Source organism: Cucurbita pepo, chromosome LG03, assembly GCF_002806865.2.
Source record: "Cucurbita pepo subsp. pepo cultivar mu-cu-16 chromosome LG03, ASM280686v2, whole genome shotgun sequence".
In the NCBI taxonomy this organism is placed as follows: domain Eukaryota; kingdom Viridiplantae; phylum Streptophyta; class Magnoliopsida; order Cucurbitales; family Cucurbitaceae; genus Cucurbita; species Cucurbita pepo.
Window position 1 is genome coordinate 6,141,611 of NC_036640.1, and position 24,107 is coordinate 6,165,717.

Below are 24,107 nucleotides of genomic sequence, written 5' to 3' on the forward strand. Positions count from 1 at the left end.
CAGTGGGTGCACCAATTNTGGAGGAAGGATTGAAATACAAACTGAAAGGGAAAGGGCTTCGGGTCTCTGGTAATCAGGAAGAACAGTGGGTGCACCAATTAGAGGTGGGATTTCATATCCGCTATCCCCCCCAATCAAGGAAATGGAAGGAAAATTAAAAATGAAAAAATAATTCTACTTTGTTTGAACTTTTTATTATAAATTTATGACTAAAAAGCCCAAAAATAGGGGAAAGATAGAAAATATTTATCTGCAAAAGGGAAATAGAATGAAGGGAAAGGGGAAAGGGGAAAGGGGAAAGGGCAAAGAGTTCCCCAGCTTTCTTGTTCTCTACTCAAAAAGGGTGAGGAAGAACATCGGGAGTTCCACATTAAACCATCGAGGGTACAATCGTCATTTCACACTTGCCACTGTGTGGTGGTCGGTTGCCGACGCAATCACACCATTAAAAACTATACAATATATTATATATAAAGTTTTTTATATTAATATATTTGGATTTCATTTCAATCTAAAACCACNTGAGTTCCATATTAAACCATCGAGGGTACAATCGTCATTTCACACTTGCCACTGTGTGGTGGTCGGTTGCCGACGCAATCACACCATTAAACTATACAATATATTATATATAAAGTTTTATATTAATATATTTGGATTTCATTTCAATCTAAAACCACACGTAACCAAGGGAGATTCAATACACTACGGAGAGTTGGATTGGAAATTGTTTTTGAATCAACTCTAAATTTTAAATTGATTCGATTGGTGATTCAAATAATTAGAGTTCTCGATTGGGTTAAAAAATTTCTACTTATCAACAAACTAAAATTTAATACAAATTCATATATCAAGTATTTACAAGTCACCCATATGGTACAACCGTAAATATTCCTAATTTTGATAGGATTGACCCAATAAAAAATGTCAATTAGCATATTGCACCAAATTTTCAATTTTTTCAAAATTCAATTCTACTTAATCCAAAAAAAAAATGAAATATTCTAACATTGCTAAATATTTATGGTTTCGATTAGGTAGTACAAGTTAGTCGACTTGTCAAGTTATACAAACATGTGAAACCAAAGAAATGAAAGAAAGGGGAAGGGGATTTGAGTTTGTTTCATATTAAAAAATATTTTTTTTTAAAATGACTTAATAGTGTTTCTGAATTACTTTTTAAAAAAAAATGTTTTTTTTTACACCTTAAATTTTTGAATAATTTAAATGAGTTTAATATAACAGTTTATGTGTTTAAAAAATTAATAAATACGAAAAAGTTTCTAAAAAAGTTTTGAAGAATTATTTGGGAGGATGGATCATAAAATAATTAAAATGTTTAACTAAAAAGTCTCTTACAAACATAAAAACATATTTATAATTAATATAATCACTTTTGATGTTTTGAAAAAGAAAACGAAAAATAATTTAAGAAAGAAATGAAAAAAATAAAAATTAAAAATANTGCTGATTAATTGTATTACAGTGTTAAGTTTAGTTTATTATGACTTACTGATTGTTTATGAATAGACTGAGTCATTAGGTTAATAGAAATATGATTGCATATTACTATATCTCATGTAATGTTATATGATTGTATGAGTGTGGTACTGTTAGAGGATAATAGTTAATCCTTAGTAAGAGACCTAACATTAGCGTTGAGACCCACATTTGTACTTTTATACTTAGTATGGTGCATATGCACCTAATAATGCAATATTTATGCTATATGGATGTGATTATAGGCTCCATCTATTCTCTAACCATGTTCTTGTCAGCATAGGATAAGAGACCACATAAAGGTGGCAAGCACGAGGGTTGTTCCCTCTTATGTCACATTCGTATTGTGAGACTATTAGGGCTAGCACAAACTTCATGAGATTTGTAGCAGATTAAAGTTAGAATTTTGACGACATACACTAAGACCAGAATGCAACTAGATTACTCGTGAACCTAGCAACGTTTTAACCTAGTTAACAAACTCTTAGAGACTAATAAGTTATTGAGAGTTTTGTTTGGGTTAAATGTTAAAAACTAGAAGTTAGTTTGAAAATGAAAAGTAAGCATAAAGAAATTAGTATAAAACAATGTTTTGGACGAGGTTTACCATCATATTGTATTATGAAATTGGATCCCTAAAATTTATTTTTCAAGGTTTGTTTATAAATTTCTTTTGAAAACAATTTTGTTTTTCACGTATTCTTAATTAATGATCATTCTTCTACTTAGAGAGGTGGGGTAATTACGTTAGAGTCAAATTGGTAAATTAATTAAAAAAAAAAAATCTTTGATNTATATACACCACAGAAGGAAAATTTTCAGTATGGGTAACACTCGGTTTTCATCATTTTTCATGATTATCGTCTTATTGCATTCGTAGTTAAAAGTTGTTGAACTTTAGTGAAGGAACTAAATTGACGAAGGGATCAGAAAGGAAAAACAAGATTGAACCCGTACAAAAAAAAAAAAAAAAAAAAAAAAAAAAAAAAAAAAAAAAAAAAAAAAAAAAAAAAAAAAAAAAAAANTGGATGTGATTATAGGCTCCATCTATTCTCTAACCATGTTCTTGTCAGCATAGGATAAGAGACCACATAAAGGTGGCAAGCACGAGGGTTGTTCCCTCTTATGTCACATTCGTATTGTGAGACTATTAGGGCTAGCACAAACTTCATGAGATTTGTAGCAGATTAAAGTTAGAATTTTGACGACATACACTAAGACCAGAATGCAACTAGATTACTCGTGAACCTAGCAACGTTTTAACCTAGTTAACAAACTCTTAGAGACTAATAATTATTGAGAGTTTCGTTTTGGGCTAAATGTTAAAAACTAGAAGTTAGTTTGAAAATGAAAAGTAAGCATAAACAAATTAGTATAAAACAATGTTTTGGACGAGGTTTACAATCATATTGTATTATGAAATAAAATTTATTTTTCAAGGTTTGTTTATAAATTTCTTTTGAAAACAATTTTGTTTTTCACGTATTCTTAATTAATGATCATTCTTCTACTTAGAGAGGTGGGGTAATTACGTTAGAGTCAAATTGGTAAATTAATTAAAAAAAAAAAATCTTTGATCAACTTCTTCCGCAATGTTTAGCTTACACAACCGGATTTGAAATTTTTTTGATCCCATTTTATTATTTTGGATTGTTATAGAGTCTTTTTTGATGGGACACCATAACTACTATCCAAGAAAAGTTAGTGACATAAGTTTATACCAACACTATAAATGGATTTACTATTCGAAGTCTTATGGGCTGGATTGGATGAATTGACTGAAGCATAAATATCATATAACACATAACCATTTTTATGTGATTGCATTTTCCAACTCCAACGGTGAGATCATCCTATGTCTATCATTTTTTCTCAAGTTAAAGTAAGGACTGCATATACAAACGACGATGCCGGCTAAATAAGTCACATTTGTTAGTTTTCGGCACTTGTCCTTTTGCTATGGGTAACGTTTTCTATTTCTCAAACTTTTATTTGAAACCAGTTTAAAAGCATTTTGGATGAAAAACAAAATATTATGACATATTTATAAATACTAAAAATCCATTAATGCTCAAATTTAGAAAGAAATGGAAAAACAAATCGAATTAGCAAATCCCATCTATCAATGGATTAATATTTACCTTATTCTCTTACTGATTTCTGTGTCGACACTTAAGGGAATTTCAAGAACAGTTAATAAATAAATAAATAAATAAATAAATAAATAAATAATAATAATAATAATAATAAAAAGGGACAAGATTTGTTAGCACCGGAGGATGCCTCCTGAATGTGGCCACTGCTTCTCAATCTCAAGTCAGATCAACACAATTTAATATTGAAATTTTTATCCATTATTTAACATTAAATAATATTTTTTAAAATGCATTTCCGCCTAATCAGATCACCACTCTTTTATTAAATAATAAATATAACAAAATAAAAGTATTTTTAAATCATAAAGCATGTGAACCATAACATCTCGCGTTCAAACACGCAATCTCTTAATAAACACATCATTTTTTTTTTCTTTTAATTTTTGTTTAGTTAAGCTTAGTCTTAATATGCCATAATCAAATCAAAATCATAAATTAAGAAGTGAACAAAAACTATGTCAGCGCTTCCTTTTGGAACAAGCAAAACTTTAGACAAATAATATAAAAGCGATGAATATGTCCTAAAGTAGAAAAAAGGAATATAAGTAAAGTCAATTCTAAGGTAGGCCACCCATAGCCACAACGTATGAAACGAACAAATATTAAGCCCCACTTTCATTTGAACATTAAAAAGGAAAACCTCGAATACAAATAACGTGTATGAATGTCAATTTGAGCATAGCCAAATGGATAAAAACATCACGGTTCGAGTCAATTGATCTAAAAAACAATAATTATAACCTATAGGACCATGCATAGTTATAATTATAATAAATCGTATCAGAAAGCACATAAACTTTTCTCCATACTTTCCCATCAATTCATCCATGCACCAAAAGTTGAGGTGTCTGAAAAAGGGTTAGGCCCATGTATGTATTCACGTGCTAAGCCCATGCTTCTTAAAACTCGAAGCAAGCATGGACCTTGAGAAACAAATTCATTAAATACGACTCACATAAGTTGTCAAGACCAAAAAAGCTAAGATTGAGATGTAATTCATTTTCTCCTGGGATTGTAGCTAAACAAACCTAATTTCTCGCTCCCAATTATAGAATAAAATAGCTTAGTAAAGGTCTGATCTGATCTGATCTGATGAACACCAGAAAAAGGCGTAATACAAGGTAAGGCATGTGTTAATATAATATCTTTATAACTGATATCCATGTCTCATTTACAATTTAAAAGAGAAACGGAAACAAAAAGGCTAAATCAACCTTTAACTGACTGCAACTTTGCCTGATGATGAACCTGCAAATGCAAAAGGCAAATTAAGATGATCGAACAGACCGATATACTAATTCAAACTGCAATATCTAAACCCCACATAACCATTATTTGAAAATCTCATTAAAAGTGAAAATAATTCAAACATCTAAACAAGAAAGGAGACTTCACCAAAGACTAAAATGTGTTGACTTCCATTCTTTTCACCCCTTACCCACTATAATTAATACAAGAAGTAGTCAAGCTACGGATATAGCTCTCTTTCTAGTTTCTGTAAAACAAGATAAGAGTTGGCACTTCAAAAAGATGCGGAAAAAGTTGAAACCTGGGAAAGCATAGGATCACTTGATCAAAGTCTACATCCTCTATATATTGAGTTCATCTTCGAGGTAGTTATACTCAAAAGTGAACTCGGTTTTAATCCTTTGGCACCTACAGTACAAAAAATAATTCAAATATGGTTCCACACAAGTGTATATAAATAAATAAATATATATACATATATACATACATATACATATATATATATATACATACATACATACATATATATATATACATACATATATATATATATATAGATATACATACATATATATATACATACATACATATATATATACATACATACATATATATATACATACATATATATATATTGGGGGAAGGGGGGGTCGGCAGAACTGTGTGGATGTATAAAGTATTACTTCAGATCATCCAAACCCAGTTTTGCAAGCCCTAAAACTCCAAATAAAACTCTCTCTCTGCAGTCACTTGACCTTTTCCCCAAAACAGTAATGTATTTACTAAAACTTATTTGCATTAGGAACTCGGACTCCTTTCATTATTAGCAAAAAAGGAAAGTGGCCGCACGAGCTTCTTAACGTTCCAAGTCTCAATCATATTTTTATAGCATCATATCAGTCAATAACATCTCCATAAAAGTAGAACTAGATGTCATGAAACACAAGATTCCACCTTACATGTACACAAGTCAGTAAGAAATGAGGTAACTAATAGAAAAATTGCCGAGATTAACAAGTAAACATACCATCCATGTTGTAGGTCATCATTATTAACATGAAAATCGAAGTACACATAAGTTCCCTGCTCATATTCATCTGTAGCAACTTTTGGCTCTTCATGTCTTTGGAACCATGTCTGGTATTTTCTGTGATATCTCCAAGATTGTTTCTTTAATTCTCTAGCAGCCAAATATTGTTGATAGGTGTTCTGCGGTCCAGCACGTGATTAAACTCATTGTCACAAAAATAGCAATGCGTGACAAGATATAGAGAGTAATACCGGTTGATAGTAAAATGCAAAGAACAATGTGTCAGTGCCATAGGTCTCGAGACCTAATCGATCCCAAAAAGCAGGATTGTTTATAATAGGTGCCTGTACTTGAGGATAGCTCGGAGGAGTAATTGCAGGGTGTCTCTGCAGATGAAATAAGTTTAGAGTAAAATAAAATCTATGTAATATAGTAAATAAAATAAAGAGATATGTATCTGAACTGGAGTATAACTCCTTGGACGCTCTGAGTCTTTCGGCTGAGGTAGCTTATAGTATGCAGCTTCAAGCATTTGCAAATTGTAGAATTGATCATGCATTCCTCCAGTAGCCATCGAGGATCCACCAAGGCTATCACCAATGGCACCCAAGTCAGAAACACTTCTTCGGCCAATGACACCAAGACTTCCAGAAGGTTGGCCAGGCTGCAAAGGTTGACCAGGAGAAAGGTCATCTTCTCTTGACACTGAAGCAGTCTCGGTCAATGAAGCAGGTACACCAGCCTACAACATACAGATGGTGGAAATTCAGGTTGTTGTTTAGATTATCAAGTGATACAGTTTTTTTATAGAACAAATGACTAAATCGAAAAAAATTAGAGAACAAAGCTCTCATAAAGGTTATTTTAATATATGAAAATAACCCTTTTCTAATTGGATTTAGTAGAAGAAATAGAATAAACACATAAATCATTTTACATTCCAAGTAAAGGCAACAAAAATAATGTCCTGGGTGATACTGCATTAGACCTCCAACTCCATATTCTGAAAAGCAGTTGGTAACTTAGATGTGACTTACAATGATATCAAAGATATAATCGAGAAAATGATAGTCGTATTGAGTTATTAGAGTGTGTTAGTGCGGTGTGGTAGATACATACAGAATGTGAGAGGTGGAGACAATTGGCAATTTTATAGTTTTCCGGGCTGGAAGGTTCCATCCAATTTCCTCAAATTAATTTACATATTGTAGTTATTTTCTTGTTCTTCAACTTTTCAGTACAACTCCAGTTTCAAGCATTTGGTTTCTATCAGATGAAAACGAAGAGAACATTTGTTCTGAAAGAGTGAAAGCCCACATGCTTACCAACTTGAATCCTAATAGGTGCATCATCAGTAAAATAGGACCTCGAGATTATACTTCCGTTCATTGTGATCAAGTTATCATGTTTTAGAAACCCTTTTATGCCACTTTCAGTTAGTCATGCGTCTTGGTCAGAAGGTGTCAGCAAATCTTTCCTCGCCTTGTTGAGTCTCCACAAATGAATTCCACTTAGTGTAATTTCCTCTCTAATCAACAATGAATTCCACTTGTTGAGTCTCCACAAATTTTCAAGCTCACAAATGAGGGGGTGTTAAAGTAAATATAATTAAATTTACTGTAACTCATCAACTAAAGCTTTTGGGTTTACCGATGATTTAACAATGAATAAAACCCTAAAACTACAACTCTAACACTAGACCCTAGCTGCTGTCCCTAGTCACCGTTGCCCACAAGACTCCAATTGCAAACTCCCTTCAATACTCGATGTTGCCTGATTTGCTCTACATTGACTTCCCTAGTTTAGTTCATCATCAGACCCCAACTACACAAGGCACGTCATATCCAGTGGGTTGTACTCCCTACAATTTGCCCCTCATCTGTTCACATCATCCTCAATCCATACAGTCCGTTAGCTCCTCACCGTCATTACTCCTTCACCATACGCAGAGTGTGTCACCATCAATTTGGTTCTCAATTTTAGAGGTATTTCTCGATTGTGGGTATTCTACGTTTCTAATTTCGTTTGTGCTTTGATTCTCAATCAGTTTTTTGGATATCTGATTGCTTACGTCCTCTTTTAGTTGTTGGATTCTCTGAAATAAGACAATTAACCTCAACCCAAGCTATTCTTCAGCAATAATATCAGAAAATAAGTCATCTATTGCCAAAGTTTCGGATAAATCATATGCATCCTAATAGTCCTACTGTCCAAGTTACTACCATTCGGCTTAATGAAGATAACTTTTTGTGTTGGTCCCAAAATGTGTGGATGTATATTCATGAACAGAAAGATTGACTATCTTACTGGAGACAAAAAAAATTCTCACTCAAGATGATCCTTCTTTTGTCTGTTAGGATGCTGAAAACTTAATGGTTATAACATGGCTCATGAATTCTATAATGCAGGAGATGAAGCTGTGACTATGTGTTACACTACTGCACATCAATTATGGGATAGTGTCACCTGAGGTATTCAGAATTAGGTATAAATCACAAGTCTTTGAGCTGAATCTCAAACTGAGTGACAATCGATAAAGAGGTGACACAGTTACACAATGTATTTTAATGTAAGCAAACTATAAGAATGGACTACAATCGAGTAAAATAGAGAAAGACTTCCTATTGAGCACTGATTGGGATGGTTGGGGAAGAGCCATGGTGAACGCTGATGGTCTAGAGGTACGAGGATAGATGGCATGGTTGGGGTGATATTCTGATGGAAGGGATGGGTTTGGGAGAGCTGGGGGGAGGGAGAGCATTACGTATACTGGGTGCAGGTAAATTGAATATCAAACAAATTTGTTCAACTATTTTCATTTACATAGAAGCTCTAAGCAAACGTTAGGATTGGATGCAGTCTCTTTAAGATACAGGCTCATATTGTTTATGTATTGTAATAATATTTAACAACCTGTTTGACAAGGAAAGATTAATGCACTGAAGTATTGATCATTATGATAGATGAGAAATAACACGTACTGGAGTATCTACCGCATATGATCCTTTTAAGTCATCATCGTTCATCAGATTCTTTCCAAGGACAGAAGCAGAAGCAGAAGCAGAAGCAGAAGCAGAATCAGTAGTATCCTCGGGTAAACTTTGTTGCTGCTGTTGCTGCTGCTGCTCCTCCTCAACTTTTGAATGGGCAACATCTGCATTACACAAGAACTTATCGTCAGTCTTGTTTATTAAGTTCTATGAGAACACAAGCATTTCAGTAATCGATATATCATTTCTGAATTGTAAAGGAAGGCTAACTTCAAAAACATGTGGCAATGCACATCGCCGAGAGGTTATAAATTTAACTGGATCCACCACTTTACTAAATTTCTCAAATTATCCTCCATAAAATGCTTGTTTCTTTTCAAAAGAAACTATCCTAAACTTAGAACCTGATCGAGTTTGATGACGAAAACCCTGTAACTTGACGAGGAAACCACAAGTCAACCTAAACATGTTGAAGAATAAGCCCATGCTTTTCTTACAAAAACACGCCTTTGTAAAATATGTTCTATAGACTCGATAAATATCATTGTACAAGTGCCGTCAGAGTGGCAATCTGAATTCTTAATTTGATTTCTACGGAGTTAATTTTTCCAAAAGAGACCATTAGAGAATTTGAACCAAGGGAAATTTGAGGTTCCAAATGGCAACAAACAGAAGAATTTAAGACGACATTTTGGTTTGAGTTTATATTCAACATAATAAAGAATACAAAAGAAAGGACATGGAGTCCTAAAAAGAGGCAATGAGCTTACAACACATTCCAGTTGGCAGAAATAACATTCTAACATCGATTGAAAACTAACATAAGAAATCATAAAAAGAGGTTCAATTTTAAGAAAACATAATGCATGGCATGGCTGAAGCAGGTTATATTACTGTTAGTGTTCTAGTCCTAGATGCCTAGCACACTTCGGAAGGCATGGCATGGCTGAAGCGTGTGTTGAACACAACTTTTAGGGAAACACTCAAAAAGTCCCTCATTGTCCTCTCTAAATTCTTACTCATTAAATCAGGACTTTGAACAAAGAGAGGAAGTAAATTGGGATTCCGCACAATAAGGGTGAGTCTACCGCTTAGAAAAAAACACATTTTCGAAGCAAACTATTTTTGCAACTTCTCCATCACTGGGTCTGATGATAGGACACTTTTAGGGTCGTTACCAAGAGGGAAACCCAAGAACGAAGAGGGAAAATAACCTATCTCACAGCCCACTACAGAAGTCCACCTATCCAATTTAGAATGGTCTCAATTAATGCCTACTAACACATGACTTTTAGCACTGTTAATCTTTGATTCAAAATAGACAAAGAAAACAATAAGATACGGTTGAGATTAACAAAAGACACTTCCTTGAGCAAAAAAATATCATGTAATCCGCAAACAGGAGATGAGATAGAGTCTAACTATCCCTCCCTACTAGAAACCCCTTGAGAATGTTACCATCCACACCTTTCAAAACAATTCTACTAAAGACATCCCTAACTAAAAGGAAAAGTAAGGATGAAAGTGGCTCACCTGTCTCAAACTTCTCAAAGCACAAATTGTACATCTCGGCTTACCATTACAGGAAACTAATATATGATTATTGAAAGGGATACTCCCAATGCAAGTGTAAGCTAAAATAGCGAGGTTAAGCAACTCACATCCTCACTAAGCCACTCAATGCAAGTGTGTACATTTTAGGATGCCTGAAGCACTCATCTTATTTTTTTTAATAAAGTATCTAAAGAACTCTCAAAAGATCTCAAATTTCTCCCCAATTTCTCACAAAAAAGCTTTCATCTCTTAAATAATTATTATTTTATTATTCACTATACTACATTTTTTTAATACATAAAAAACTTCAATGTTTTTCTGTCATGCACCTTGGAGGAAAAAAAAACGTACTTTTCTTTTCATTGCTTACTTAAGCTCTAGTAAACTATTGCGCCTCGCACTTCAGACAATCCTAAGAATAGAGTACTAGATGTTCTAATAAAGTACTAACTCATAACAAAAGAGGTGGAGACAGAGGCAGGGAGCCTAAATCTGAGATATTAATCTCGGTAGGAGGGTCAAATGAAAACATGCATTTATGTGTGATGTCCTATCCCAAAGTAATTACATTAGGGCATCATAATTTCAATTGTGCCCCCTTCACCCATGAAAAAATTGAATATGAAGGGCACCCACGGGAAGGAGGCGAAAGGAATATGAGGACACGAAGCAAGATAGTACCAAACTCTTTTGCCCTACTTGTCTTTAATCTTCGTAGGACGGTCAAATATAAACACATTTATACGTGATGTCCTACAAGGTAATTACATGGGGGCTTCATAATTTCAATTGTGCCCCTTCACCCATGCAAAATTGAATATGAAGGGCAACCCACAGGGGTGGAGGAGCCTTAACACATTGGAATATGACGACAAGAAGCCAGGTCATACCAGAATCTTTTGCCCCAGTTGTCATTAATGCTTGCTGATTAGACTGCTGGAAGGAAGTTGGCTGCTGCTGTAATGAGCCAGAGGTAACAGCATTTACTCCAGGTGCTTGAACTCCTATTCCCAGACCAGCTTGAGAAGTAACAGATGAATTTTGGGAGTTGAACTGAAAATACAGTAAAACAAATCATTGAGACTATTTAAGAATGCCAAATTATGTTCAGACTGAACATGGCGATCAGCAAGCATAAATATTCACGATAAACCTGTACAGCTATGAAAGGTTCTAAAGAACAATCAAGAAAAGGTTTCCGTTGTATTATGGTGCAACGCAATGGTAAGCTTCTTCAATTTAGTTCAACAACAAGCAAGATGGAGATTAGGATCCGAATCTTTGACCCCTTGGTTGGTATATAATGTCTTATCTATTTGAGTTATGCTCAAGTTAGCAAGTTAGCTTGTTTTGTCTCATGTTAGATTTCACGTTTCTCTTTGGGCTTCAGTTTCAAAGGTCTTTTGTAATTATCCCATAGGTACTATTTTGCACAATTAGAGCTCATTACTTAAGTGGGGCTTCCTTTTGAAAGATTGCTTAATGTATGCCCGTGGATTCTTTCTTTTTTTTTTTTTTTTTTCNTTCTTTAAAAAAACAAAATAAAATAAAAAATAGTGGCCAAGTCAGCTTATTGAATTCACTAACGTCAACCTCCTAAATGTTAATTTGTTGTCTTTTTAACTTCTCTCTTTTCATACCAGTTCTTTAAGCGGACACTTTTGATGCTCCACATACTTTCTTCATACCACAGAAAATGTACCACTTTTGATGATTCATCAGGTTATTGCCTCACATGAAGGCGTTATCTTTTAGGCATTTATAAATGAACATTTTACAAGCAAAACTTACACAACTATATCAGAATGCAATTAGAAGAAATCACTAAACATTAGAGAACATCAATTTTGTCCTCAACCACCACAGTATCAGCCTCACTCAGTTAAATATCCATCACATACAAGGGGGAGAGAGTATAGAGAGAGAATGCGGAAAGACGAAGGGGGAGAGATAAAGTAGAGGGAGTGAGGATGGAAAGTGAGAAAGTAAAGAGAAGTAGAAAGAATATGGAAAATAGGAGGATAAAGCATTCTCCCAAAAGCCAATGAATTAAGGGGGAAACTCTCCCAATTACTCATTTATTATTCACCAAAGGGGTTTTATTACGGGAACATTTCTTATCTTTCCCCTACCATTTGAAAAACAAAGGCATGCATGAAGAAGCAGCAAAAAGGCCACTGTTTTTCAATAAAATAATTGCCGAACGTGTACTAAAGAAAGAGAGCTTTGCATTTTGAATGAGAAAACCTGCTGAAGAAGTGAACTTTGCTGTTGTGAAGAAAATTGCTTGTGATTTCCTCCACCAAGAGTCATGCCAAGAAGTGTACTATGGCCCTGTTGCTGAACTTGTTGGAGGCGCTGCAAGAACTTCTCCCTCTGATCTGGTGCTATTTCAGCTCTTCCACGAAACTGCCCCTGAAGATGAAATAGTTAACTACACAAGGACAAAAAGTAATTTTATAGATTGTCTTGGGAATAAGCCAGTAATCATATGATTACATCAAAGTCATCTAGAATTGAACCATTTATCACTAAAGATTAATATGAATATTTTATTAAGTAAACAAACAAGGTTCAGAACAAACTTGAAACAATGACCTTAGCTTTTTTGAGAAAGAAACAGAAACAAGCTCAAATTATCTTTTCTTTCCTTTCCCTTTCCTTTTTCTTTTTTAGTAAAACAAATATGGGGTGAGGAATTGAACTTCTGACCTTAAAAGAAGTAGATACCTTAACCACTGAAATAGACTCGTGTTGGCCGCTAAAATTATCTTTATAAACTTTTTACTAAAGCTAACTAAGAAATACTTCATCCTCAACAAATTAATTCATTATCAACCCCACAAACATTTATAAGTATTCCAATTAAAAAAATGAACTGAAATTTTGAATAAACTAGTAAGCATCGTACTCCTTCATTCGGATTTTGAAAAGAACTTCCTGGCCTCCACTGCATGCTAGGAACCACAGATGGAGAGAAAACCCGACCACCTATAGCCGCTGCATCACTAACATTGCTAGGATCAACTGTAGTTGTTCCATCACTAACTTTAGCTGCTGTAGGCAAAACGATTCTATTACTTAAAGGGGAAACCATGGACTGAACCATGCCACTGTTACCAGCCCGTTCTTCAGCTCCCATAATGTTTCTCATTGTCACTTCAGATGTAGAAGGAACGCTACCAAGAATTATAGTGCTAGGAACCACAATACCAGAAGTATGGGAGGAAGTGGAGGGTGGCTGATTAGTAATGACAGCTCTTCCCATGCCACCCCTTACAAGTCCAGAATCCGAAAATGATGGAGATAGTTTACGGCCTGGGAAGCTAGCAATTTCTTCATCCTTTGCAGAAGTGGGCATATTTACAGGAGATGAATTAGAAGCACCCGTAGTCTCCAATACAGCACGAACAGCACTTGAACCTGTAAGAATGGCTGATGTAGCGGACAAGGCAGACCCATGCCCTGCACCATTCAAGGATGCTGAGGTAGCATGGTTCCCGGTGGGTGATGTAGCCGCAGAAGAACCAAGGACACTATTCTTAGGAGGTGGGTTCTTCAAAAGAGTGTCTGTGTTACCATCTGGCAAAGTTGAATCATCAACCTGATCTGGAATGACAGTATTTTGTTGAAGATTAGGAGCACCAGTAACCTGGAAAATTCATCATCCATTACCAATGTACTCCAGCAACTATACAGTGTGATATTTAGGACAAAACAAGGGTAAAAAATGTGCAAGTATTTTGTTTAATCCTAAGCTACAGTAAAAAAGTTAGCGCCTTGGATTACACTTGCAGATTTATCTCTGCTATTTCACATGAAAATCCTAAAATGTTCTCTGTAGAAGAAAATAGAACACCTAAATTTTGGATAAGGATCTATGAAAATTTTCCAAATCTTCGACAAAAATAGACCTTTGTCAATAACACAACTCCTAAAATTAAAGCAAATTGGCCATGAACATTTGTTAGCCTCGCAATATATAGCCATAATTTGAAGTGAGAAGCCAATTCAATCTCAAAAGGTTGGACCTCGTTGACATGACAACAAATGAAAAGGAATACAATGGGTTTTACAAAAACTAATCCCACAAATCCAATCATGCCGCACTGAATTTTACAGTTAACCATGCTCATCTTTTCCCATCATACAGGGAAAAGAGCATTTTACAATGGACTCCCACCATGATGTAATTAATAGTTATTTTATTTTACTGTGTTTATTTACCTTTAGTTGTTACAGTTTGTGCAGTAACATTGGATACAAATATGGGCTGCTTTGTTCCTTTGGAGTTCAGTACATTTTTAATAAAGAAGCTTGATTTGGTCTACACCGCACCAAGAACGCAAATTACATGGGCAATAATAGATTTCCATAACATGGTACTTGTCCAGATGCCCAAAAATCAATTTAAGGATCATGCATCAAATAAAGCAGAATGTAAATGATGAAGAAATCAAGTAAAAAATAGTATATATCATCAAAATTTATGTCTCTAATGGCTAATAGACATGCTATACCTTTCAAATTTATCCAAATCCTTTATAATATAAGTTACATAAAAAAGTAAATGTCTCGGATATATTATTAATGGAGGAAGACATACAGGCACTTGAGTTGCCAACGTTGCCACACTAGTCTTCAAGTTGAGAGCTGGTGTACCCTGCCAAAAGATTGATCAATTTATTTATTAAATTTCCAACTTGTTTTTATCAAGGATACAACTATTTAAAAGGCTCTTGAGGCTTATGTCTTAAGCTCAAATTCTTCTTTTTATGCCTTCTTTGGACAATACAAGAAGCTTGCATCTCTTAATAGAAGAGGCTTGCACCTCCACTCATAAAACAAATTTCCATAAATAGTCCTCCATATTCTCTTTTTTAACAAGGGGAGAAAAGGTTGGTAATCAACCCAAGGCCAAGAGATTACAAAAAAAAAAAAAAAAAAAAAAAAAAAAAAAAAAAAAAAAAAAAAAAAAAAAAANAGGCTGGGAGGGCAAATTGCAACCAGATCTTCAAGGGATTCCACCTTATCAAGTGGCAATGAGCTGTAAAGCTCATCCACATCACTGAATTCATCAAAATCCTCCTATACAGACAGTTTTTGAGAAGTCAATGGCTAGTGAGTGATATTTCAATGAACTGAAATATAGTCATATGAACACATTCAATTGAAATGAAGAAATAGAAGTACACGGTTTCAGTAGTACTGGTAGTCAAATGAACAATATCAGTCCAGATAAAGACATAAAAATGTATTTGCAGATATATCAATCAACTATTTTTTAGTAGTCCTAAACTATTACATGATATTTCTACATGGCGAACCATTTTTACTCCTCTATAACCATGGTTCTTTTTTCCATTTTTCTGTTAAATATATGTGAATGTCAAGGCCAACTAAGACAACCCTCAAGTAATCTAATGAGACAACAACCTAACTTTGCAACATTTGATTATAAGAAAAGGCTAAATTAATAAAAATACCCCTAAACTTTGTAGTTTATCTAAAAAATACTCCTAAACTTTCAAAAGTTTCAATAATACCCGTAAACTTTCAAATAAGTCTCAAAAATACCCTTATCGTTAGTTTTGGATGGGAATCGTTAGTACTTTGTTTCAGAAATACCCTTCAACTTTTAATAGTATTTCAAAAATACCCTTGAACTTTAAAAAGTTTCATTAATACCCCGCAATTTTTAAAAAAAGTTAAATACCCTTACCATTAGTACTATGTTTACAAAATAACAAGAAATTTTAAAAGTAGCATGAACACTCTTTACCTTTATTTAAAAAGTTCATAAAAATTCTTGCCGACAATATATGGACGAAAACTGTCTATTGACGCCTCATAGATTATCTCCAAACTTTTTAATGTTACTTTTTCAAAGTTCAAAGTATTTTTTAGTTTTTTTTTTTTTTTTTTTTTTTTTAAGTTTAAAGGTGTTCTTGAAGTTTTTTAAAAATTTTAAAATGTTCTTGAAGTTATTAAAAAATCTTAGGGGTACTAATGAAAGTTTTGAAAATTTAAGGGTATTTTTTAAACACTTTTTGAAAGGTAAAGGGTATTTGTGAAATCCTTTTGAAAGTTCAGGAGTATTTTTTAAACAAAATATTAACGGTTTCCATCCAAAACTAGCGGTAATGGTATTTTTTTAACTTTCATAAAAGTTTAAGGGTATTTTTGAGACTTTTGAAACTTTAAGAGTATTATTAAAACTTTTGAAAGTTTAAGGGTATTTTTTTTAGACAAAGTGCAAAGTTCAAGATAACGAAAATTGATTTTAACACCCTATGTGTGTAGCTACCATGGTGCTATTATGATTCTTATGTTATTGACATAATAAACTTAGAAACCTGGATGTCCAAGCCAAATTAGAAAACAAAAACAAAAAAAAACATTATAAGAAATCGAGCTTCCATGAGAAAGACGAAAAAATATATAAAGGCATACAAAAATAGACCAACAAACTATGGAAAAAGGGATTTCAATTGGAAAAAATAAAGCCCAATTGATAAATTTACAGAAGATCAATTGTAGAGCTTTTTTTTTTTTTTTTTTTTTTTTTTTTTTTTTTTTTTTTTTTTTTTTTTTTTTTTTTNTTTTTCCTGATAAGCCAAATAAACCATAATGCTGATATGTTTAACACCAATCGCAGGGAGGAAACAAGAAAGTATATTGATCAAAGAAGGCACCTTCAAAAATACAAAATGATCTATTGCCATAAAAGCCACCAATTTACCAAAAAAAAATAGAACTAGTTGACAATAGTATGCAGAAGACTATAATTATAAAAATCATTGCGCAAATAACACAACTAGAAGTGAAAATAGTCCCCATGTCTCAAAAACTTTAAAATTGGTTTCCAATCCCAAAGCCTTCACAAAATGGCAGTCACTGCATTGAACCACAGAACCAATTGCAGAGCCCTTTTGTAATCTCTTTCCCGGTTAATACTTAGTATCCCATCAATCAATGAAAAGTTTTGTTTCTTCTAAGAAAAAAAAAAGTTTAAATATTCACTATAATTATGACATAACATAGTTAAGGAAAACAATCTATCCATCCTTTTGTTTTGGCTCTCATTTTTGTAATGTTATTTTGTATTCTTTCATTTCTCTCAATGAAAGTGCATTTGGTTAGTAATTTGAAAACAAAAATTTGTAAAAACAGAGTTGTATTTTATGTTTCAATGTTTTGGATGTGTAGAGTAGCAAATTTAGCAATCGGATCCTGATTTAAACCATTATTCAAAATGTATTTGATAATACATTTATAAACCATAAAAACGGTTGTAGTTACCAACCAACTAAATATTAGGATGAATCTCTACTACCAATTAATTTATGAACATGTTTTATGTTATATATTTAGAATCATTACTATTTTACAACATCTAAAATTTATAGTATATTATATAATAATATTCAAATTTAACCAAAAAAAAAAAAAAAAAGAGTTCATAATATGAAAACATATTCATCAAAGTATTTATTTTTCTCAATGTAATTTTGCATTTAAAAATTTGAATACACTTAAAATATATCGATGTTGTTTTAAAAATTTCCACTATTTGGATCTCAGAATCCAATAACAAAAGCAAATCTATCAGATGGATATTAGCTGAAATTTTTTGACTAAGTGGATCTGAAAACATAAAATATAATCCGGATTGCATACCAAACAGGCCATTGGTTTCTCTTCTAAGTATATATAAGTTTATCCATATATTACATCTCTTAGTGCAAAGCTTAACAAACCATTTTATAATAATTAATATTTCACTCTTCACTTTGGTCCTAACTTTTTAATGAAGAAAAGATAAGTCATTTGAGACTTTCTTCTAGCTTTCATAGGAGGAGAAGGAGCTTGGGTCTATGTGGCCCAGTTTTTTTTTTTTTTTTTTTTTTTTTTTTTTTNCAAACAAAAGGCCAGAGCCAAAAACCTTAAAAAAGAAGGAAGAAGGTATCCCTCAAACAAAAGGAAGATTACAAAAAGACCTGCCACTCTAAATGGATGGTAGCAGAGGAATAATTAGAAAAAAGCCAAAATCAGAAAAAGAAGAGAGAGAGGAAATCGTTCAGAAAAAACTCTAGAATNAAAGAAAGCTTTTAGTAGGCCAGTAAATAAACAAGTCTAACTGATACTAGGTTTTTTGTTTGCCAATGGAAGGGGAAGGGGAGAATTTATGCTTCTAAACAGGTCAGAAAAGAGGTGTATTGTCACCCTTTCTTTTTGTATTGGAAGCAGACATCCTTAACCAAACCTGGCTCAGGGACGTAAATGCAGATTTTTTTTTAACAGTGTTAAAGTAGACCACAACCAAGTCTGCATCATCATTTTTGTTTGCAAACAGCAGAGTATGATTGTGAGCTGGATAATTTCTTTGATTTTTTGGATTGCTTTAAAAAGCTTTGATGCTCATATTAACAGGAAGAAAACAGCTTTGGTTGGGCTTAACTTGGATGACAGTGAGGTGGTGTTTTGAACAGCTAAGAAAGGTCTAGAAGGAAGCTCCAAGCATCCCCTAGACTTGGTGGGACCTCTTGTCTCCTCTTATGTATCTTCCCTCTTTGATACTGAAATCACTGTTTCTTATCATAAATAAATAAATTCTGAGAAGTCTAGAAGGAAGTTTCCAATGAAGGGCATTCCATTGCCTCCCTCTATGCTTCATATCATTAGAATTTTGAAATGGTCCTTTATTTCTAGTTCTTATCAACGAGAGGAATTTCTCTCCGGCTTTATTTTTGTTTGCTTTGTTGTTTGGGTCGCTTTTTATGCATTATCTTAATGAACGTTACTTACTTCTTACCAAAAGGAGAGAGTACAAAGTACCTGTACAACACAATATGAAAGCAAAAAGAAATGGAAGGTATATAACAACCTGATTCCTTTCCACATAATCTTCTAAGAAGTCCTTGACATCATTGACTTGCTCAGGACTCAATTCATCGTTATCAAGCAGTCTCAAGATTAGTTCCAGCTTCATTATATGAGCCTTGTGCCGGGTAATGGATGTTTCAAGATGAACCTGTAACAGCAACATGGACAGATAATTGAAAACCCAAAGTTATAAGAAAGAACAATACATCATTTTAGAAAATTCAGAGTACAATACTACTTACCAACCTAGGTGGCCTTTGTTTCCCCTTCTTCACAGACAGACCCTCGACCTCAGCTTCAAAGTTATCTATCTGAGATTCCAACTCACTAACCTGACCAGGATAAAAATATTGAGTGCCTGTGTTAAGCAATTGGACAGAGTTTTTCATTTTCCTACTAACCATAAACAACAAAAGAAAAGGTTTATACAAGGTTCTAAAGTTTTGAAAAGTCTGGTCTATCCACAAAAACATCATTTACCCATGTAACTAGCAGGGGACCCACAACTCAAAGTTTGCCATACAAAACATTCTCCTCCATAACAAACTATCCTACACAATTACTTTACCATGCATCTCTTCCAGCATATGTCGGTTGCCCATACCTTCTTAAGAAACAAACTTTCGTTTTTCTTTTTTAAATACAAAACGAGGAGACCGGACTACAAAAACATTTCCCAATTGCCAAAAATTTGCACCATGCCTGACTACGATAATCTTTGAAAATGGAACACCAAAAAGAAGCCATAGTTACATCATAAGTTTCGCTTTCTTATAAAAAAATATATATTATTTTTTCCAGACATCTGGAGGCTCAAACACTGCAACTAAGAACAACATGCTGATTCTTGAATCAAATGCATTGTTCTCCAATACAGAAGTAAAATCTATGGAGGTTCTGTACAAGTAGATTTTCATACCACATTGTTCAACCAATCCCGTGTCTCTGATTTAGCCTTCTCCTTTGGATCCTATGTTTAAAAACCAAAGAGAAGCTTCATTATAACCAACAATAAAAATAGTAAACAAATTTTACGTGTAGGCAAAGCAAGTATTTACAAGTTATTTGTACATTAACTGACAAAACAATTAGAATTTTCCTTGAGAGCCACTTGAAACAAAATTGAAATTGAAAATGACTAAAATGATTGACAAGAGGACATATTTCATTATTGACAAGGAAAGGAAGTCAAAAACCAATAAGGTTTTAGATAGAACTACAAATATATAGCCCATGACAGAAAAAAAATGTGTAAAATTAGGCTTGATGAATCCAAAAACAGAGNAAAACAAGGAAGCTAACAGACCAAACTTAAAAATTTAACCAAAAATATAATAATTACAACACTAGTTAAAAAGAAATCTTTGTTATAGAGATATAGCGTCATTCTAGTAGATGCAACTGTGTCTTAGTTATACTTTAGGAGGCCTCATAGGCATACCCTACATTTTATATAGGCTTTTTTTATTGGCAGTTGTATTTCTGCATATTGCATCCATTCCCCCATGAAATTTAGCTCTTCAAAAAATTACTTTTCCCAGAAAAGGGAGGTGGGCGTGGGGTGGACAGTTGGGAGTCAGCACCAAGCAAGGAAGAGTTTACTAATCTGATCCTAAATAAAAACCAATAATAGTTCAGAGAAGCCAAATGAAATCAGTTTCAGTTTTGAGTTGTCCGTAACTGTATTCATGAGTTTTTATAGCAAGTTAGGAAGGACAGAAACCTTACAGTGGGATCACCTGACTAAGAACAATCATCTTTAACTTTTTTTTTTAAATACGTAATGATAACCACTTCATTCCAAAAAAACCAACTCTTACAACCTAACAGGCAATGTGACAAGGTGTCCCCTTCCCTAACAAAGAGAAGTTACAATAAAACCTTCCAGTCTAAGTTGAAAAAATAAGTGGCGTAATTCTACAAGAGCTTGTGTTGGCTACTCCAATTAGAGGCCATGAAGTGTACAAGGTTACAAAAATAATCAACAGTGAACTTTTCTGAAAAGATTCTTGAATTCCTTTCCTTCCAAAGCAACCACAAAACAACCTTTGAAACGTAGCTCTGTAGCACCTTAGCCTTATCTTTTAATCTTCCTTCATTTAGGAATGAGATTTTCTGAAAAGATTTTTGCATTTCTCTCCTTCCAAAGAAACCACAAAACTGCCTACGAAATGTCACTCCATAGCACCTTACCCTTATCTTTCAATCCTCATCCATTTAGGGAATCCACCATCCATTCCTCTATAGACTGAGGCATGCACCAAATTAAAGCCCCAACATATTACAGATATCATTAAGAGAATAGCCAACAAAACCTTTAGACACGGAAGACCACCAAGAAGCTTTGATCTTGATTAATCAATGATCAAGCAAAATCAAGAAACTTATCTTCAAAAAATCTTTGGTTTTTTTTAAACCAGATCTCCAAAAGGATAATTGCTAAAAAATAATGGGACAAGCACCTGATCACATAGCATGGAAGCAATATTTTATAAGGATGGAAGCAATTTTTTATAAGCATGTTTAGCAGGTTATCATTGATTTAAGCTCAAAGAGGAGACAGAATAGAGTTAAAGAGCATACAGTTTTAGGTTGCTGACCCAAACCTTCTTTCGAGAAGGCTTTAGTTTTTGTCTCCTTTTCACAAATCTTAAATCTTTCCATTTCACGCTCAATAAGTTTACGAGCATCCAACAAAGCCTGCTCATAAGAGGCACTGACCTGTGTCAACAAATTTCAAAATAGAAAATAATTAGTCTCTATAGACAAGAATTATAATAAAAATAAGATTTCTCAAAGTTTATTGGATATATCTCTTGGTTCACAAAAATCAATCAAATAAATTGCTACAACTTGTGTATTCTAATTTTTCCAGATAGGGAATACAAAACAGATATTTTAAGTAGTAATTAGAATATTTAAGCAAGACGATGTATCATAATAAGACAGATAGATAAATTAGATATAACTTTTCACGAATCTTAGAATTAGGAAGGTTGGTTCTTTACATTTCAGAACTAGAGGCTCTCAAGAAAAGTGAGGAGTACTTAAGATCATAAGCAGATACTCTTGAAGACTGGCTCTCTTTCAGGGGGGGTCCAAAGCCCTCTCAAATTTGGAACTGTTAACTGCAGCATTAGTCGGTTATGTCTTTCTCTGGAAAAATGGTGGAAGCAAATTAGTTGAGAAGTGGCCAGGCTTTGCGTTTGATCATTAGCTTAAATCAGCAAAGGAGAATATTATAATCTGGAAGAAGAAAACGCTTGGCAACCTTAAATTTCTTCAAGAAATACTTGGCTAATGGAGTCAAAGAAATACACCTCACAGAGGAAGCGAGAGTTTTAGTCTTAGAAGAGGATCAGGATTCAAGTTTCTACCTCTATTTTGTGAACAATAGAAGAAAAAATTTTAAACATCAAGATTTGAACAAAAGTTTGGCTATGGGAGGAAATTTGTCTTGAGTTCAACCATCGGGGGTGGGGAATCAAATCATCGACCTTCAAGTTGATAATATGTAGCATATCCATTAAGAGTTGTGGGAGAGGCCATTATATTTTTTTTTTCAAATTCCTCATGGAATGGGCAAAAAGTATTAGATTGATTCCTCAGGTAATGCATTAAAAATACAGTGTGGCCAAATATTGGGTAAGTATAAGATGCAATGGATGCTGGACAGATGAGGTGAATATTCTAGGCTCCCTTTTATCAACCAACCAATCAACCTCAAGGTCTACAGTCTACTTTTGTTAATAAAGAGCTTGACCAAAGCCATATGGAAGACCAAATATCCAAGAGAGCTCGAGGTTTCTAGTAGGAAACGCGCTAGATGATCTCAACATGGGGTATAGAGTCCAAGGTAGGATGGATCTCCCCATTTGGTCCATCGTAGGTAAGCTGTGTTTAGATGTTACGAGCTACAACTTCTGGATCTTTAAAAGGTAAACGGACTTCAATTCTCAACTATAAAATGGTCGTGCGAGTGATCAACTTTGGTATGTACTAACTACTAAGAACCGATTGGATGAGCGCAAAAAGAAAAGGAAAAAAAATCGCGGTCCTAGGAATGAATTTGCCATTGAAAGTGGACAGATATCACAGTAACGTTGAGAACATAAAGATACAACAGAGAAGAGAAACCTTCTTATCCTTAATCTCACTGGACTGAATCCAGGTCTTGATTTGGTCCCTGTACCTCTGAAGCTTCTTTATTTCCTTCTTCAAGTCCGCCTCAAATTTCTCCTTCTGGTTGGAATTGTCGGTATCATAAACCTAGAAGCGAGAGAGACGAGAAAAAGTAAGGGCAAGCTCCAAATGCACACGCAAAGCTGGCAAGGGTGGTGAAAACGAACCTTGTTCCAAATGCTGTCAAAGACGTCAACCCCTTCTTGTACCTTCTTAAGAACTCGGTCAATTTCCCCTTGGAGCTTCCGACTCGCACCCATGGCGGAACCAGAGATGAAGATTTCAGGAATAAATTATGGAAAACAGGAAGGTGGAGGATTGTTAAGGAAGGGCGAAGGAAGAATGAGATTGGCTCAATCCCTGCTGGGTCTCTCTTGTTTCATATGTACGGGCATCGGTTGGGAGGAAAATGATCAATTGAGAAGACATAAAAGACTCGGCGCGATGCCTTTTGTTACTCCGTATTATTCTATTTCTCATTCAACAGGACGTTTTTTTTTTTTTTTTCTTTTTTTTTTCTTTTTTTTAACAATATATAAATTATAAATATTTTAATTAAAA

The 24,107-nt window shown here is 33.9% G+C and overlaps 1 protein-coding gene across 2 annotated transcripts; it reads right to left on the reverse strand.

Annotated features, from left to right (window-relative positions):
• Nucleotides 1-4,505: 4,505 nt before the first annotated feature.
• Nucleotides 4,506-23,984, reverse strand: LOC111790094 (CCR4-NOT transcription complex subunit 3-like). 2 transcript variants are annotated; one of them, XM_023670897.1, is made up of 17 exons: nt 23,714-23,984; nt 23,502-23,633; nt 21,948-22,085; nt 20,284-20,334; nt 19,607-19,696; nt 19,366-19,512; nt 15,464-15,566; nt 15,085-15,149; nt 13,390-14,130; nt 12,726-12,893; nt 11,369-11,531; nt 8,928-9,088; nt 6,398-6,676; nt 6,186-6,320; nt 5,932-6,113; nt 5,206-5,312; nt 4,506-4,904 (listed from the first exon to the last, which is right to left on the reverse strand). In XM_023670897.1, exons 1-16 carry the CDS (start codon nt 23,804-23,806, stop codon nt 5,246-5,248), a joined length of 2,715 nt encoding a protein of 904 aa, XP_023526665.1. In that variant the 5' UTR covers nt 23,807-23,984; the 3' UTR covers nt 4,506-4,904; nt 5,206-5,245. The 2 variants fall into 2 exon arrangements, with proteins under 2 accessions (XP_023526665.1, XP_023526664.1); XM_023670896.1 differs by having other exon boundaries at nt 8,916-9,088.
• Between the last annotated feature and the right edge of the window lie 123 nt (nt 23,985-24,107).